The sequence below is a fragment of the Brienomyrus brachyistius genome, chromosome 15, assembly GCF_023856365.1.
Source record: "Brienomyrus brachyistius isolate T26 chromosome 15, BBRACH_0.4, whole genome shotgun sequence".
Lineage (NCBI taxonomy): Eukaryota > Metazoa > Chordata > Actinopteri > Osteoglossiformes > Mormyridae > Brienomyrus > Brienomyrus brachyistius.
The window spans coordinates 5834171-5848629 of record NC_064547.1 but is presented as its reverse complement, the minus strand read 5'-3'; the positions used below and the strand labels follow the sequence as shown (position 1 = coordinate 5848629).

General features: G+C 47.4%; 1 protein-coding gene across 1 annotated transcript in view; it reads left to right on the top strand.

The window, feature by feature from the left end:
* Positions 1-726: 726 nt before the first annotated feature.
* The window catches only part of unc13a (unc-13 homolog A (C. elegans)), a 49467-nt gene continuing 35734 nt past the window's right edge, over positions 727-14459 (top strand). Inside the window, 8 exon segments of the mRNA XM_048976642.1 lie at positions 727-1135; positions 7564-7593; positions 7686-7785; positions 12350-12467; positions 12751-12874; positions 13200-13270; positions 13651-13705; positions 14100-14129. Coding sequence (XP_048832599.1) covers positions 1114-1135; positions 7564-7593; positions 7686-7785; positions 12350-12467; positions 12751-12874; positions 13200-13270; positions 13651-13705; positions 14100-14129 — 550 coding nt within the window. The 5' untranslated portion in view covers positions 727-1113.

Genomic DNA, 14459 nt, shown 5'->3' with positions numbered 1-14459 from the left:
GATAGTTGTGTCCTCGGTAAGGCAATATTTTCCATCTATGTCTTTTTATTCAGTCAATTGGAACTTCCAGGGCGCAGGAGATGAAAACTTATGCAAGCAGCTTTCTTCAGCTTGTGGTTTTCTTAAAAAGGTCTGCTGACAAATAATCAATTTTGGCTATGAAAATGCACTGCATGACTATGAATTTGCCATTAAAATACTGACAGGAAGAATATATGAATATATGTATGCATCTGCATTTTTATCGTCATACAATATTAATAATAGTTTCTAATTACTTATGTCAATGTAGCTTCAGTGGAAAATACAAAATATGTACAAGGTGTCTGATGGTAGCTCAGAAGCTATCTATGGGGAAACTCGAACTGCGTACCATTTTTAGCAACGTTCCGGATAATCTCAATTCCTTTGCATTGTAGTAAGACACCTCATGTTTTCCATGCCAAATCCACTTTGTATGACATGGTCAATATATCGAAATCAATGTAGATGTTCTTCAGTTCCACAGCAGATTGTTGCCCAGCGTGAGTTTCCGTAAAGCCGTCCTGTTTTTAAATCACAAGAATTAAAACGAAACCGACGCTCGTGCTGGGTTCATTCAGCATGTGTCCACGGTGCTTCATTCAGGCCGATGTCGTAATGCTCCAGGATTTATGAATGCTTCCGAGTTAAAAAACGCGTGTGATCGCTTTCACTTTAACGCGGAATGGGTGTGTCCCGTCATGGTGATCGCTGACGACGGAAGCACGCGAAGGGGGGAAGCGGCGGGGCTCCGATCCGGCGCCCCGGTCCCTTCTGCCTCTCACCGACCCGCCGTGACGTCAGGTCCGTAGCTGTCCTCACGGCGGCGGTGCTGAACAAGATGGCTGTGCGTCCGGGAGCGGAGAGCTGAGGCGACCGGCGCTACACCCAGAAACGCTCTCTGCGCCACGGAGAAGCTGGGGGCGCGCCCTGCGGTGCCGCTTATAACGCATCTATACCGTGCGGCACTGCGCTGTGATATGCGCGTACGGACAGCGGCTGCATTTCCTCGCCTGTCCGACAAATCGCTGCGAAAAGATACACGGGGAGCCGGGAGGAGACAGCTGGGAGCGCTCATTGCCAGAATAAGAGATGTCACTGCTGTGTGTCGGAGGTAAGTGCAAATGGAGCCCAAGCGAGAGCGGACCGGGGGACCCGTTTATCACGGGGCACGCAAATAGCGGCACGAATGGTTTTCCTCCACATTCCATATATTTTATTATGATAAATATCTGTATTATAATCTGAAACCGTGAGTAAATGGTTAGTGACAAGAACGATCCTGCATGATGTGCTCAGTGGGTGATTTTTTACAGCCTATCTGTATATTTCTAACCCTTATTTCTGTCTATATTTCTGAAATAAACTACAAAATTGGCAGATTTGTGTACTTAAGTCTCCGAGGGATCTAACGCGGGTATTTTGGGATTATTCGTGTAAATATGGTGATTTTTTTTTTGTATTCTGGTATTAAATTATTATTTTATTATTATTATAGCTGCTGCTGATGCCACTTTTATTATATTCTGTTATACTGGTTTGTCCTTACGACAGCCAAACCGGATGAACGATTTTTATTTCATAACCAAGATAAATTAAATGAAACATCTTGGGGGGGGAATGACTATGAGTGACATAATGTATTTTACATTTGTACATTACTCGTATGTTTTGATAAGTTTAGTATTTCATATGGGATAAGTTTTATTTTTTTATTTATTTATTTGTGGGGTTTTTTTAAGGATCGTTAGAGAGCTTCGACTGGATTTACGTAGGCTGAGCGATACAGCTAGTCTCCCGTGGCGATCATGGGGTGGGATCGACGGGTGTTGTCAAAGTCTTTTTGTCATGCAGATTTTTTGGTTGAAAAGCTACTTTTCACTAATGCCTTTTAAATGCATTTAAGGGACATACACACATGTGAAAGTATGAATGAAGCACAAACATGCTGCAGTATCTTGAATAAAAGCATTGAAATCAATGCTAATTTCCTTAGCTTCTAGTAGACGTGGATATGAAAAATTTCTTTCGTCTTTGGATTTTCTAGGTTTTTCATAATTCAGCCCTCGTTTTCTGAATTGTGAATTTATATCTCAGTTCAGTTAAACTGAGTTTGTTCACGATTAGAATGAATCATAGAATATATTGTATCTATAATGTATATTTTCTATTTAAAATGTGTGAAAATATAAACTACAAAATCATGAATAAGCCCTAATGTACATATACTGCATAAAATTGAGTCAGAAATTGCTGTCCTGCTTAGTTTCGGTGACGGCTGATCATTCCTCGCTTTAGTTTCCGGTTTGACTTCACATTTGCTAGTGTCTGTCTACTATTTCTAACAGTGAGGGCAGTCTGAGATTCGAGCACGCTCACAGGAATTTATTTAAGGCAGTTTGCTAATCGCATTCCCTACCTATAAATTTAAGCAGTTGTTGAGCTGGATCGATGCAGCGATTGTGATTACATTTGCACTTTCCCCAGCGTATGCTCGCTGATTTTATGGTTGGGTGTGGTTTTAACGTGTCAGGCTGAGGGATTGTGAATTGCATCATTTAGTTTTATTCTCGCAGTCAGTGTTTTGATGTATATCTTGTGGTTATTTAGGTTATTGTGGTTATTTTTCTAACTGTAAAAAAACTACTTTTTAAGGTCGAATGGGAAACAGGAACCCTAAATTCAAAACATGGCATCCTCTAGTCACGTAACACTCACACACACCCACACAATTACTTATCACCCTGTGTGTGACTGTCACAGCCTTGTAATTAAGGAGACAGAGGGATAGGTACCAACACTGTAATCCAAAGTCAACAGTGGATGTGTGGGTGTCTGTAAGGAGTGGATGGTTTCTTGGAATCAATTAGTTTATGCCAACTGTTCTGGTATTCGAATGCACCTGTTATTCAATTTTTATTTTTGTCTTTGTATGGAAGGTAATTTGCTTTCGTGCATCTTTGAATTCATCATAATCTTTTTTTAACCATGGTATTACTGTGTGCGTAATTGAGTGCCTGGATTTTTAGATTGTACGTATTCTGATGCGGTGATTACGCTTCCCGAGTCACCTTAAAAATATGCTCGATGTTTGCTCGCCCATGTGAGTCTTGTTCTTGCTTTATGGTTCGTCCAGAGGACTCTCAGTATAGCGGGCTTCATTTTTGGGGGTTCCCTGTGAATGATAGATATTCTTTTAGACATGGACTAATATCCTGTCCTGAGGAAATATTTACACTTTACAAACCACCATATAATCAGCTAATAATCTGCCAGCCAGGCTTCAGTCTAACATATCATGTAATTTTTCACTTTGCACAGTTATATGCTTGTAAATGTTTGCTAAAACAGTGATTATGTAATTCTTGTGCAGAGACCAGCAGCTTTTAAATGTGCGGCATACGCTAGAAGCGTACTGCTCTGACCTGCTGAAACTAGTTTCGAAAATAGCGATCACCACTAATGGGAAATGTGGATTATGGGATAGGGGTTTGCTAAAGGAATCTTTAGCGATGGACGGCGCAGTGGTTAAGTGGGCAGGATTGCAGCCTCCTGCCTCCAGAATGCTTGGCTCATCTCAGATTTGATTCCCGTAATGGCCCTGCGTGGGAATCGTTTGCTTGTTGCCCTCTTCTTTGTGTAGGTTTCCTCTGGGTATTCCGCTTTCCTTCCACAGTCCAAAGAGGTGCAGGTTAGGAGAACTGGTGTTTGCAAATAACCCTTAGTGCGTGACTGTGTGCTCTGTGATGGACTGGCCTCCCTGCCAGGCTGTATATCTAACCCACTCCATGTTTGATAAGTGCTTATGGGATTGAGGTCCTGCAATGAAACTGCCAGTTTCTGCCGTGAGAGATGGTGCATAGTTTTAAGACTACAGTCTATGTAAATAATACTTTGCACAGGTATATTTATAACCTGTACATATAGTCAATTATATATGTACACATATATGTAAAAGTAATTTGTCTTATTTTTGAATCCATATTCAGTTCTAATTACTTTTAACGGATCCCAAGAACCGTAAACGTTATAGGCCAAATCGACTTCGACATCGCAAATCATTAAACACAAAAGTGTGGAAAGGTTAAATATATTTGAAAACTGTCTGACAGGAGTCCGTTTCTGGTGTCAGTCCGATTTGTGTTCATCGGGTGACAGTGAAACTTCTGTTAACTTTGCATCGCGTCTCCCCTGAGGCAGATACACTGCTGATTCTATTTCTCATTGGCATGTTTACTCAGATCAAATTTCAGATATATGTTTTAATTAATTAAGCACAAATGTAATAGATGTGACATGTGCCACACGTACGTTGTCCTCCTATGAAAACCAGGAGCTGCTTCCGTCAAAATGTGGCAGCTCGATACATACTCGCATTCCATAGTCATTATCAACAATCACGCTGTAATTGCATCAGATCTTCAGTATTTTTCTTGGGATCTTCTGCCTTGCTGTATATGCTGGCATAATATTCCTGTTTTTGGACAAGGAGTAGTGTTGTCTTGTGAAACGCACCAGTGAGATCCATTTCATGTAATTTGACCCAGCCTGGAGTCGTTTGCATTTAATCTTCATAATTTAAATATAATGCCCATTTTTAGTTAAACTGTGAATTACAAAGGGGGCACTTGAGATTTTATGGCTTATGTCTACAGTGTTTATATAACACAGTTTTTCTAAACTGCCCTATTACGTCATATTACTCCGTATTCTGTATTTTCCACATGAAGCTGTCATTAGTCACCAGTCAGAGTAACTTTTGTAGCCCCTAGGTGACATATCCTTTAGCAGTGAACAATTTAGATTTTTCTTTTTCTCTTGACCAGCCGAATTTTGTTTCTACAGCCTCTTCATATTGATGACGTGGTTTTCCCTTCCACGGGCATGAAGAATGCATTCATTTTAAAGAATTAGGATGCAAAACAAATTGCCAGTATGTGACGGAATCAGCTTTTTAAAGCCGTGATCATTACTCCTTACCTCTCATTGTCGCTGAAACCTGTCGGGAAATTTAGATGCATTTACATTGTAGTGAACATGGCGTGTTGCTGTACACCGCAGGGTAGCTCTAAAGCAATCGGTGAAACCTGTTATAGCAGCGCTGTTTGTTTCGAGACAATTCACCGTACCAGAGCTATGTGAGCGGCAGAGACTGTCTGTATGTGTTTCAGCAAGAGAGGTTAGAAAGGCTTTAGAGGAATCGGCTTGGAGCAGTTCTTAAGGCTACATCTGAGTAATTTCTTCATGTTTTCCTGTAATTTGTAATCGGTCCGAGTGCGAAATCCACTTTACAGTGTTTTTCGGCGCTTTTAAATAAACTGTCTGTCTAGTCGTGCCGCGAGTCCCCTCTTTTGCACCCCAGCTCCTGCTCCCGGTTATTTTTAGCGGCAGGAGTGCAGTGCGGTCTGCCTCCGCCCGGCCACGCGGGGAGATTAATGGAGCGCGAGGGAAGGCGATAGAAGGGGAAGCACACGTGCGCGCACGCGGCGGGAGCGGTAAGACGGGTGGAGGCCGATGGCGGACCGCGGGGAGACGGAGGCGGGTGACCCGGTGGATTTGCTGCCATTCCTTTTCCATCCTTAAATGTTGTCACCCGCCAGAGTGGCCTTTAGGGAAACGAGCTGAAGGAACATTATCAGTCACGAGTGATGAATGTGATTATCGCAGATGAACCGGCTTCTGTGACAATAATGAAATATTTCGATTTCTCTAGCCTAAGAAGCAATAAGCAGTCATTACATGCTGTCAATGCTCCGTCTACTAATATCAGTTGATAAGAAAATGCTGGCTGATACTCAGGTGTTCCTTTATGGATTGCCATTAGTTATTGGAGGTGGCCCAGTGTCAGGTGCTGTTATCTTTAACCTCTGGGACCAGGGTTCAAGTCTTTGCTTTGGGTCCGTGTGTGGAGTTTGCATGTTCTCCCTGTGTTATCATGAGCTTTCCCCTGGGTACTCTGGTTTCCCCCCACAGTCCAAAAACATGCTGAGGCTAATTGGAGTTGTCAGATTGCCCATAGGTGAGTATGTGTGAGGTTGCCCTGCGATGGGTTGTTCCATGCCTTGTGCCCATAGGCTCTGGACCCCCTACTACCCTGAATAGATCAGGTAGTTACAGAAAATGGATGGATTGGCTGTTGGCTGCAAAGTATATCTGCAAACCCTCCTCCACCTGAGCTCTGCTACATCTCCCACTCCTCAGTTCTGCAGAGCTAAGGAAACAGTAAACAAGTCTCTCTTAGCTTGTGGAGAGTGTCCAGGCGTGGCCTAACCTTTGGCTAGCCCTATGTTATACTAACAAGATGGTTGATTTTTGTGTAAGTGCCAATTCAATTGGACGTGGGGGAAGGGGTGTCTTTGTAAGCACCAGGCAAATTCAGTGGATGGGGCCCCTCCCAGACCCAGCTGGAACAGAGTCTGAGATGCTTTTTGCACACTCAGGAATTTGAGGCATTCTTTTCTTACTTTGACCGCAGCTGTGGAGAGGCAGGGAGCTGGAGAGAGGGTCCGGGGAGATTTAAGACGAGGGGCGTTGAATATTGATGTCCTGACCGGGGGATGCTTGGCACCAGCAGGGCTGGGGATTAATTATGAATGGGCCATTGACGTCAGGGCTGCCCGAAAAGTGGTGCCGCCGGGGAGTACGAGATTCTCCCTCGGCCGGTGAACCGCAGCCTGCAGGCTCCACCGGGGACTCCCCTGCCGCGGCTCTGCCGCCACGGTTTGCGCCGCCCCGCCACTCCCTTTTATCCTTCACGCTGAGCTCCAGAGTGCCCAGGTGCTCCTAACCCACCCCGCTCCCCTCTCCACTCTTCCATCCTGAGCAAACCGCTGAGAGCTTTAGAGTGCTCCTCAGCTTCAATATCTGATTTGCAGAAGCTGGCCGCAAGCCCCGCCGGAGATCCGCCCATTTCCCGCCTAAATTTCTGAACCTCCCGGTCAGGCGGTCAATTATAAGGCTTCTGGTTAAAGAGCCATTTACGTCGGCTCACCTGCCTCCCCCCCGTTACCCAGTCTTATGAATATCGGAAACCACAGACTAGTCATTGACGTGAACGGCCTTCTCAGGAATGCTGTCTTTGTGCTTGTTTCTGCACCCCCAATCCCCCAGTCTCAGGTTTTTGTATCCTATCGGAATTCGTGATGATTGGCCACATGTGCCGACTGTCAGTCTGATTGGCCTTCCCATCTGAAACCAGAGTCTGCAGGCTGACGGTCAGTGTTGCCCAGGGGAGTTTTACTTACACAAAAATGTTTTGAGGGCAGAAGAAAAAAAAAGATTGGTTCAGTGAGATAACCAATCAGATTGTCAAGGAGGTGGGTCTAAGCAACTAGAGGAGGCAGGGCTAATACATCTGATTGGTTAGTGCCTCTAGCTGCTTGGACCAAAACCGCTCTACAATATGATTGGTTATCTCTCTGAGCCAATCATTTTTCCTTATGCCATTTTTGTGTAAGTAAAACTCCAATGGGCATCATGTTGATGATGGGTTTGTAGACATGCACGTCCCTCAGTCACAATTGCTGTCTTTCTGTTTTGCAGTGAAGAAGGCCAAACTCGATGGACCCCAAGGTGAGCCATGTCCTCCATATTTTTTCGGTAAAAAATGTCGTAAACCCCAAGGTGCGTGCTGATGGTGGCCTGTTTACCCCCCATCCCTGCAGAGAAATTCAACACCTACGTGTCCCTGAAGGTGCAGAATGTCAAGAGTACCACCATAGCTGTACGGGGCAGCCAGCCCAGCTGGGAGCAAGACTTCATGTTGTGAGTTCTCCTCCACTCCGTTCCACGCCTGCCGAATCCTCGGGGGGGCGGGGGCTGTAATCTGCCCCTTCCACCCCTTCCCACCACGGTGTCACATGGGAACTGTGGGCTGATTTCTGCTCCTACATGCAGCTCTGGAATTATCAAAGAGTTTTCACAGCTTACAATGCATGCCTCCCTCCATGCTAACGTAACAGCCCGTCGCTTAAGGTTGCATAATCTGGGCCGAAAGACTTCAGAAATGTTGATTAGTCATGCCTGGAGGGATGCTCATAGATTTGAGCCTGCAGTTCATCATTAAGAGGTGGTTTTGTGGCTTGCCATACAACTGAATGTAATGTGATATTCTCAATGGTCTGATCTGGGCTGGTTAAACCTATAACTACTAGACCATCAAAATTGCTTACTTAGCATAATTTTCTAACAAACTGTACCAAAATTAAAGGTGTTTTCCATCTTTTCTGGAATATTTTTGCTTTGTTTGCAGCGTCATTATTAGTCACGCTCAGTTAAGATTACTCTGTTTCATTTACTAGTTATTTTCATCTTTTGAGTATCTGCATCTATCCAAACCTTCTATGAACTGTGTTGGTCCAAAAACATTTAATTACAAGGATGTGTCTTGCAAATAATTTGCTGCGTAACTCATATCTGGATGACCAGAAAGCAGTAATAAATAAACACATTCTGTTTGCACGTAATACTGTAGCAGTCGGTTAAATGTGCATGGAAGTGTCCGCCACCCAGGGACATTCTGGGGATTTTGTCTTTGATCTCTGCCTCTGTGTTACGGAAACGTTTCAACTGGCAAGTGTTAGTGCACAAGATGTATTGCGGTGAAGTATGTCTTCGTTGTAGGAATAGCGGACATGACTCAGCCCGGGCCTCTTAAAAAGCCGTCCGCCAGCAAGCATTTCCTGAAGCTTGTCATTAGCCAGGGTTGACGCGGAAAAGCCCTGCTCATCACGTTCCTCCTGCACCCCCCCCCCCCCATATGATCTGTCCTTCTCTGCCCCTTTGCACACAAAAAAAAAAACATCCCCAGGCCCCCGTGTATGACTCCTCTGTGAGTCATTTAGCCGGAGGCAAAGTTGTATTTCACTGCAAGCTATTAGATTAAAGCAGAAATTTGAAAAGAATGTGTTTGGCATCAGTAATAGGTGGTCTGGGCCTGCTGCTCTAATTGTTCTCTCTCCCTCTCTTTCCCTCTGTCTCTCTGTCCCTGTCTGTGTCTGTCGCTTCCTCTCTCTGTCTTCATCTCTCTCTCTCTGTCTTCATCTCTCTCTCTCTGTCTCTCTCTCACCCTCACTGTCTCTCTCTCTCTGTCTCTCTCTCACCCTCACTGTCTCTCTCTCTGTCTCTCTCTCACCCTCACTGTCTCTCTCTCTGTCTCTCTCTCACCCTCACTGTCTCTCTCTCTGTCTCTCTCCCACCCTCACTGTCTCTCTCTCTCTCTGTCTCTCTCCCACCCTCACTGTCTCTCTCTCTCTCTGTCTCTCTCCCACCCTCACTGTCTCTCTCTCTGTCTCTCTCTCACCCTCACTGTCTCTCTCTGTCTCTCTCCCACCCTCACTGTCTCTCTCTCTCTCTCTGTCTCTCTCCTACCCTCACTGTCTCTCTCTCTCTCTGTCTCTCTCCCACCCTCACTGTCTCTCTCTCTCTCTCTGTCCCTGTCTGTGTCTGTTGCTTCCTCTCTCTGTCTTCATCTCTCTCTCTCTGTCTCTCTCTCACCCTCACTGTCTCTCTCTCTCTGTCTCTCTCTCACCCTCACTGTCTCTCTCTCTCTGTCTCTTTCCCACCCTCACTGTCTCTCTCTGTCTCTCTCTCACCCTCACTGTCTCTCTCTCTGTCTCTCTCCCACCCTCACTGTCTCTCTCTGTCTCTCTCCCACCCTCACTGTCTCTCTCTGTCTCTCTCACCCTCACTGTCTCTCTCTCTCTGTCTCTCTCCCACCCTCACTGTCTCTCTCTCTCTGTCTCTCTCTCACCCTCACTGTCTCTCTCTCTGTCTCTCTCTCACCCTCACTGTCTCTCTCTCTCTCTGTCTCTCTCCCACCCTCACTGTCTCTCTCTCTCTGTCTCTCTCCCACCCTCACTGTCTCTCTCTCTCTGTCTCTCTCCCACCCTCACTGTCTCTCTCTCTGTCTCTCTCCCACCCTCACTGTCTCTCTCTCTCTGTCTCTCTCCCACCCTCACTGTCTCTCTCTCTCTCTGTCTCTCTCCCACCCTCACTGTCTCTCTCTCTGTCTCTCTCTCACCCTCACTGTCTCTCTCTGTCTCTCTCCCACCCTCACTGTCTCTCTCTCTTGCTCTGTCTCTCTCCTACCCTCACTGTCTCTCTCTCTCTCTGTCTCTCTCCCACCCTCACTGTCTCTCTCTCTCTCTCTCTGTCTCTCTGTCCCTGTCTGTGTCTGTCGCTTCCTCTCTCTGTCTTCATCTCTCTCTCTCTGTCTCTCTCTCACCCTCACTGTCTCTCTCTCTGTCTCTCTCTCACCCTCACTGTCTCTCTCTCTGTCTCTCTCTCACCCTCACTGTCTCTCTCTCTCTCTGTCTCTCTCCCACCCTCACTGTCTCTCTCTCTCTGTCTCTCTCCCACCCTCACTGTCTCTCTCTCTCTGTCTCTCTCCCACCCTCACTGTCTCTCTCTCTGTCTCTCTCCCACCCTCACTGTCTCTCTCTCTCTGTCTCTCTCCCACCCTCACTGTCTCTCTCTCTCTCTGTCTCTCTCCCACCCTCACTGTCTCTCTCTCTCTCTGTCTCTCTCCCACCCTCACTGTCTCTCTCTCTCTCTCTCTCTGTCTCTCTGTCCCTGTCTGTGTCTGTCGCTTCCTCTCTCTGTCTTCATCTCTCTCTCTCTGTCTCTCTCTCACCCTCACTGTCTCTCTCTCTGTCTCTCTCTCACCCTCACTGTCTCTCTCTCTGTCTCTTTCCCACCCTCACTGTCTCTCTCTGTCTCTCTCTCACCCTCACTGTCTCTCTCTCTGTCTCTCTCCCACCCTCACTGTCTCTCTCTGTCTCTCTCTGTCTCTCTCACCCTCACTGTCTCTCTCTCTCTGTCTCTCTCCCACCCTCACTGTCTCTCTCTCTGTCTCTCTCTCACCCTCACTGTCTCTCTCTCTGTCTCTCTCTCACCCTCACTGTCTCTCTCTCTCTGTCTCTCTCCCACCCTCACTGTCTCTCTCTCTCTGTCTCTCTCCCACCCTCACTGTCTCTCTCTCTCTGTCTCTCTCCCACCCTCACTGTCTCTCTCTCTCTCTGTCTCTCTCCCACCCTCACTGTCTCTCTCTCTGTCTCTCTCTCACCCTCACTGTCTCTCTCTGTCTCTCTCCCACCCTCACTGTCTCTCTCTCTCTCTCTGTCTCTCTCCTACCCTCACTGTCTCTCTCTCTCTCTGTCTCTCTCCCACCCTCACTGTCTCTCTCTCTCTCTCTGTCTCTCTCCCACCCTCACTGTCTCTCTCTCTTTCTGTCTTTCTCTCACCTTCACTGTCTCTCTTTCTGTCTCTCTCTCATCTTCACTGTCTCTCTCTCTCTCTCTCTCTCCCACCCTCACTGTCTCTCTCTCTCTGTCTCTCTCCCACCCTCACTGTCTCTCTCTCTTTCTCTGTCTCTCTCCCACCCTCACTGTCTCTCTCTCTTTCTGTCTTTCTCTCACCCTCACTGTCTCTCTCTCTCTCTGTCTCTCTCTCACCCTCACTGTCTCTCTCTCTCTCTGTGTCTCTCCCACCCTCACTGTCTCTCTCTCTGTCTCTCTCCCACCCTCACTGTCTCTCTCTCTGTCTCTCTCTCACCCTCACTGTCTCTCTCTCACCCTCACTGTCTCTTTCTCTGTCTCTCTCCCACCCTCACTGTCTCTCTCTCTCTCTCTGTCTCTCTCCCACCCTCACTGTCTCTCTCTCTTTCTGTCTTTCTCTCACCTTCACTGTCTCTCTTTCTGTCTCTCTCTCATCTTCACTGTCTCTCTCTCTCTCTCTCCCACCCTCACTGTCTCTCTCTCTCTGTCTCTCTCCCACCCTCACTGTCTCTCTCTCTTTCTCTGTCTCTCTCCCACCCTCACTGTCTCTCTCCCACCCTCACTGTCTCTCTCTCTTTCTGTCTTTCTCTCACCCTCACTGTCTCTCTCTCTCTGTCTCTCTCTCACCCTCACTGTCTCTCTCTCTCTCTGTGTCTCTCCCACCCTCACTGTCTCTCTCTCTGTCTCTCTCCCACCCTCACTGTCTCTCTCTCTGTCTCTCTCTCACCCTCACTGTCTCTCTCTCTGTCTCTCTCCCACCCTCACTGTCTCTCTCTCTCTCTGTCTCTCTCCTACCCTCACTGTCTCTCTCTCTCTCTGTCTCCCACCCTCACTGTCTCTCTCCCACCCTCACTGTCTCTCTCCCACCCTCACTGTCTCTCTCTCTTTCTGTCTTTCTCTCACCTTCACTGTCTCTCTCTCTCTCTCTCTCTCTCTCTCTCTTCTACCCACACTGTCTCTCTCCCTCTCCCCCATCACTCTTTCCCTTTATCTCTCTGCTCCCCCCCCCCCCCCCCCCCATACATTTCGGTATCCGGCCCCCGGCGATGCAGTGAGATTAACAGACTGGATCTGGGCCTAACGGTGGAGGTCTGGAACAAAGGGCTGATCTGGGACACCATGGTGGGCACGGTGTGGATCCCTCTGCGGAACATCCACCAGTCCAATGAGGTGCGGTTGATCGCGAAACAAACCGAATGGACAAACAACCATTTAAAAGTGCTAAATAAAGAATATGCATGAACATGAGTGTAAGCTTTTATTAAAATTAGTTTAAGCTTTTAATTAATTTCAGTGCCTGTATGGCTTCATTAATAAATACCAGTTGTACTGAAGTAGTTAGAAACCAATGAATAGCTTTAATTTTTTTTTAGGTCTCTCTCGACTTTGATAGTGATAATGATAGTGTTTTAGGGTTAGTAAGAGAGCGTGTGGTTTGTGCCTCGTCCAACAGGAAGGCCCAGGACAGTGGGTGACGCTGGACTCGCAGGTCATCATGGCGGAAAATGAAATCTGTGGCACCAAAGACCCCACCTTCCACCGCGTCCTTCTGGACACGCGCTTCGAGCTGCCGCTGGGTGAGACATGCCGCCGTTCCCACCTCTACCTCCGGCAGCACACCGCTCTTGTGTTGCACCCATTTTGCGCAGATGGTCGTAAGGTCTCGACCCGGGCATGGAAATCGGACTGCCACTGAGGGGCATGGAAACGGCAAGACACCACCGTGCATTTTCCACCGAATGTAATCTGCATGCAAACACGTGTATTTCCTGGCTGGGAAATGCTAATTGCGGTGTTGTCCGGGGGCGTGTAGCGTGCAGTAGCGCCAGGACTTCGGGAGCATGTGAGCGGTGTGAGGGCCTGTGCTCCCCTGTGACTGATGGCGTGAGTTTGCCGCTGCAGATATCCCAGAGGAGGAGGCGCGCTATTGGGCCAAAAAACTGGAGCAGCTCAACGCCATGAGAGACCAGGACGTAAGGATGCCGGGCCGGCTCTGCTTAGAATTTGTGCTTTAGCATTTTAGCATTCGCTTTAAGCTAAAATTGCATTTGGAGCGTGAGAAATTGGTTGAGTCAGTGAAGCTGGTGAGCATCATATCTAATCAGGGAGATCATGCACTTCATTTTACGAGCTATAAGATCACCTCAATTAATTGCACTGCTTCCTAGCATGCTTTTCATCTTAGCTAGCATGCTACACAAGCTACTTAGGGTACATTTAGGCCATCAGTTTAATTCAGTTTTTAAGACTTCTGGTTAATAACTAAGCAGTGGTGTGTAGATGTACGAAGATCTGTACTTTAAGTTTGCCGTCCAGCCTCGTGGTTTTACAGACACCATTTTCTCTGTTGTAGTACACTTGCCAGGAAGAGCAAGATAGACCTTTGCCAGTTCCAGCCACACAGTGCTGTGAGTATTTGTGGGGGGGGGGGGTCATTAAACCATCATGTTGGGCGGAAGGTAGGAGACCCCTGCAGCAGGCCTGCCTTCCATTTTGTCCACGAGGGCAGCATTTTGACATCATCGGTATGGAGCTGGGTGAGGGACTACCCACTGTCCCGTTGCTGCTGGCTTGTCCCTTCAGCTCACCCTAATGGGGCAGGCTGGGGGGCCGGTGCACCCACTGAGTCCACCGGCCATGAGGTTTACCCGCCATTTGAGACGTTCCGGGGTCCCTCCCTCATGCCCACGTGACAGCTTTATCGGCTCGCATGGTTTCTTGCGGTTCTCCCACACTCGTTAGCCGTCCTCTGCCACCCGGGCTGGTCGGTCTGAAATCTCCCGCAATGCCCTTCTCTTGCAGGTAATTGGAGTCTTTGGGGAGACCAGCAAAGTGAGTTCCGGGCAGCAGCCACGCTTTCATCAGGCCTAATTGCCTGTCATGCTTTTGTGTGTCATCTGTTTGTCCGGCGAGTCTCAGAAGCATGTTTTCTTTGAGGGATTTTGATTATTCGCTTGTAAGCATCCCCAGGTAATGGCTTGTCTTTTATTTTCTTAGCTTATGGGTTTGGCTTTCTTCTCTTTAAATCCCAGAGCCTAAAATCACACTCATGCCACGTCCATTAGTGCACCCAGGTCTGGGAGCGCTGTGCACAGACTTACAGACTTTTCAAGGGATAGGTCCTTGAAGGGTGGGGGTGGTGTGACTTAGCTTGATTGTAGA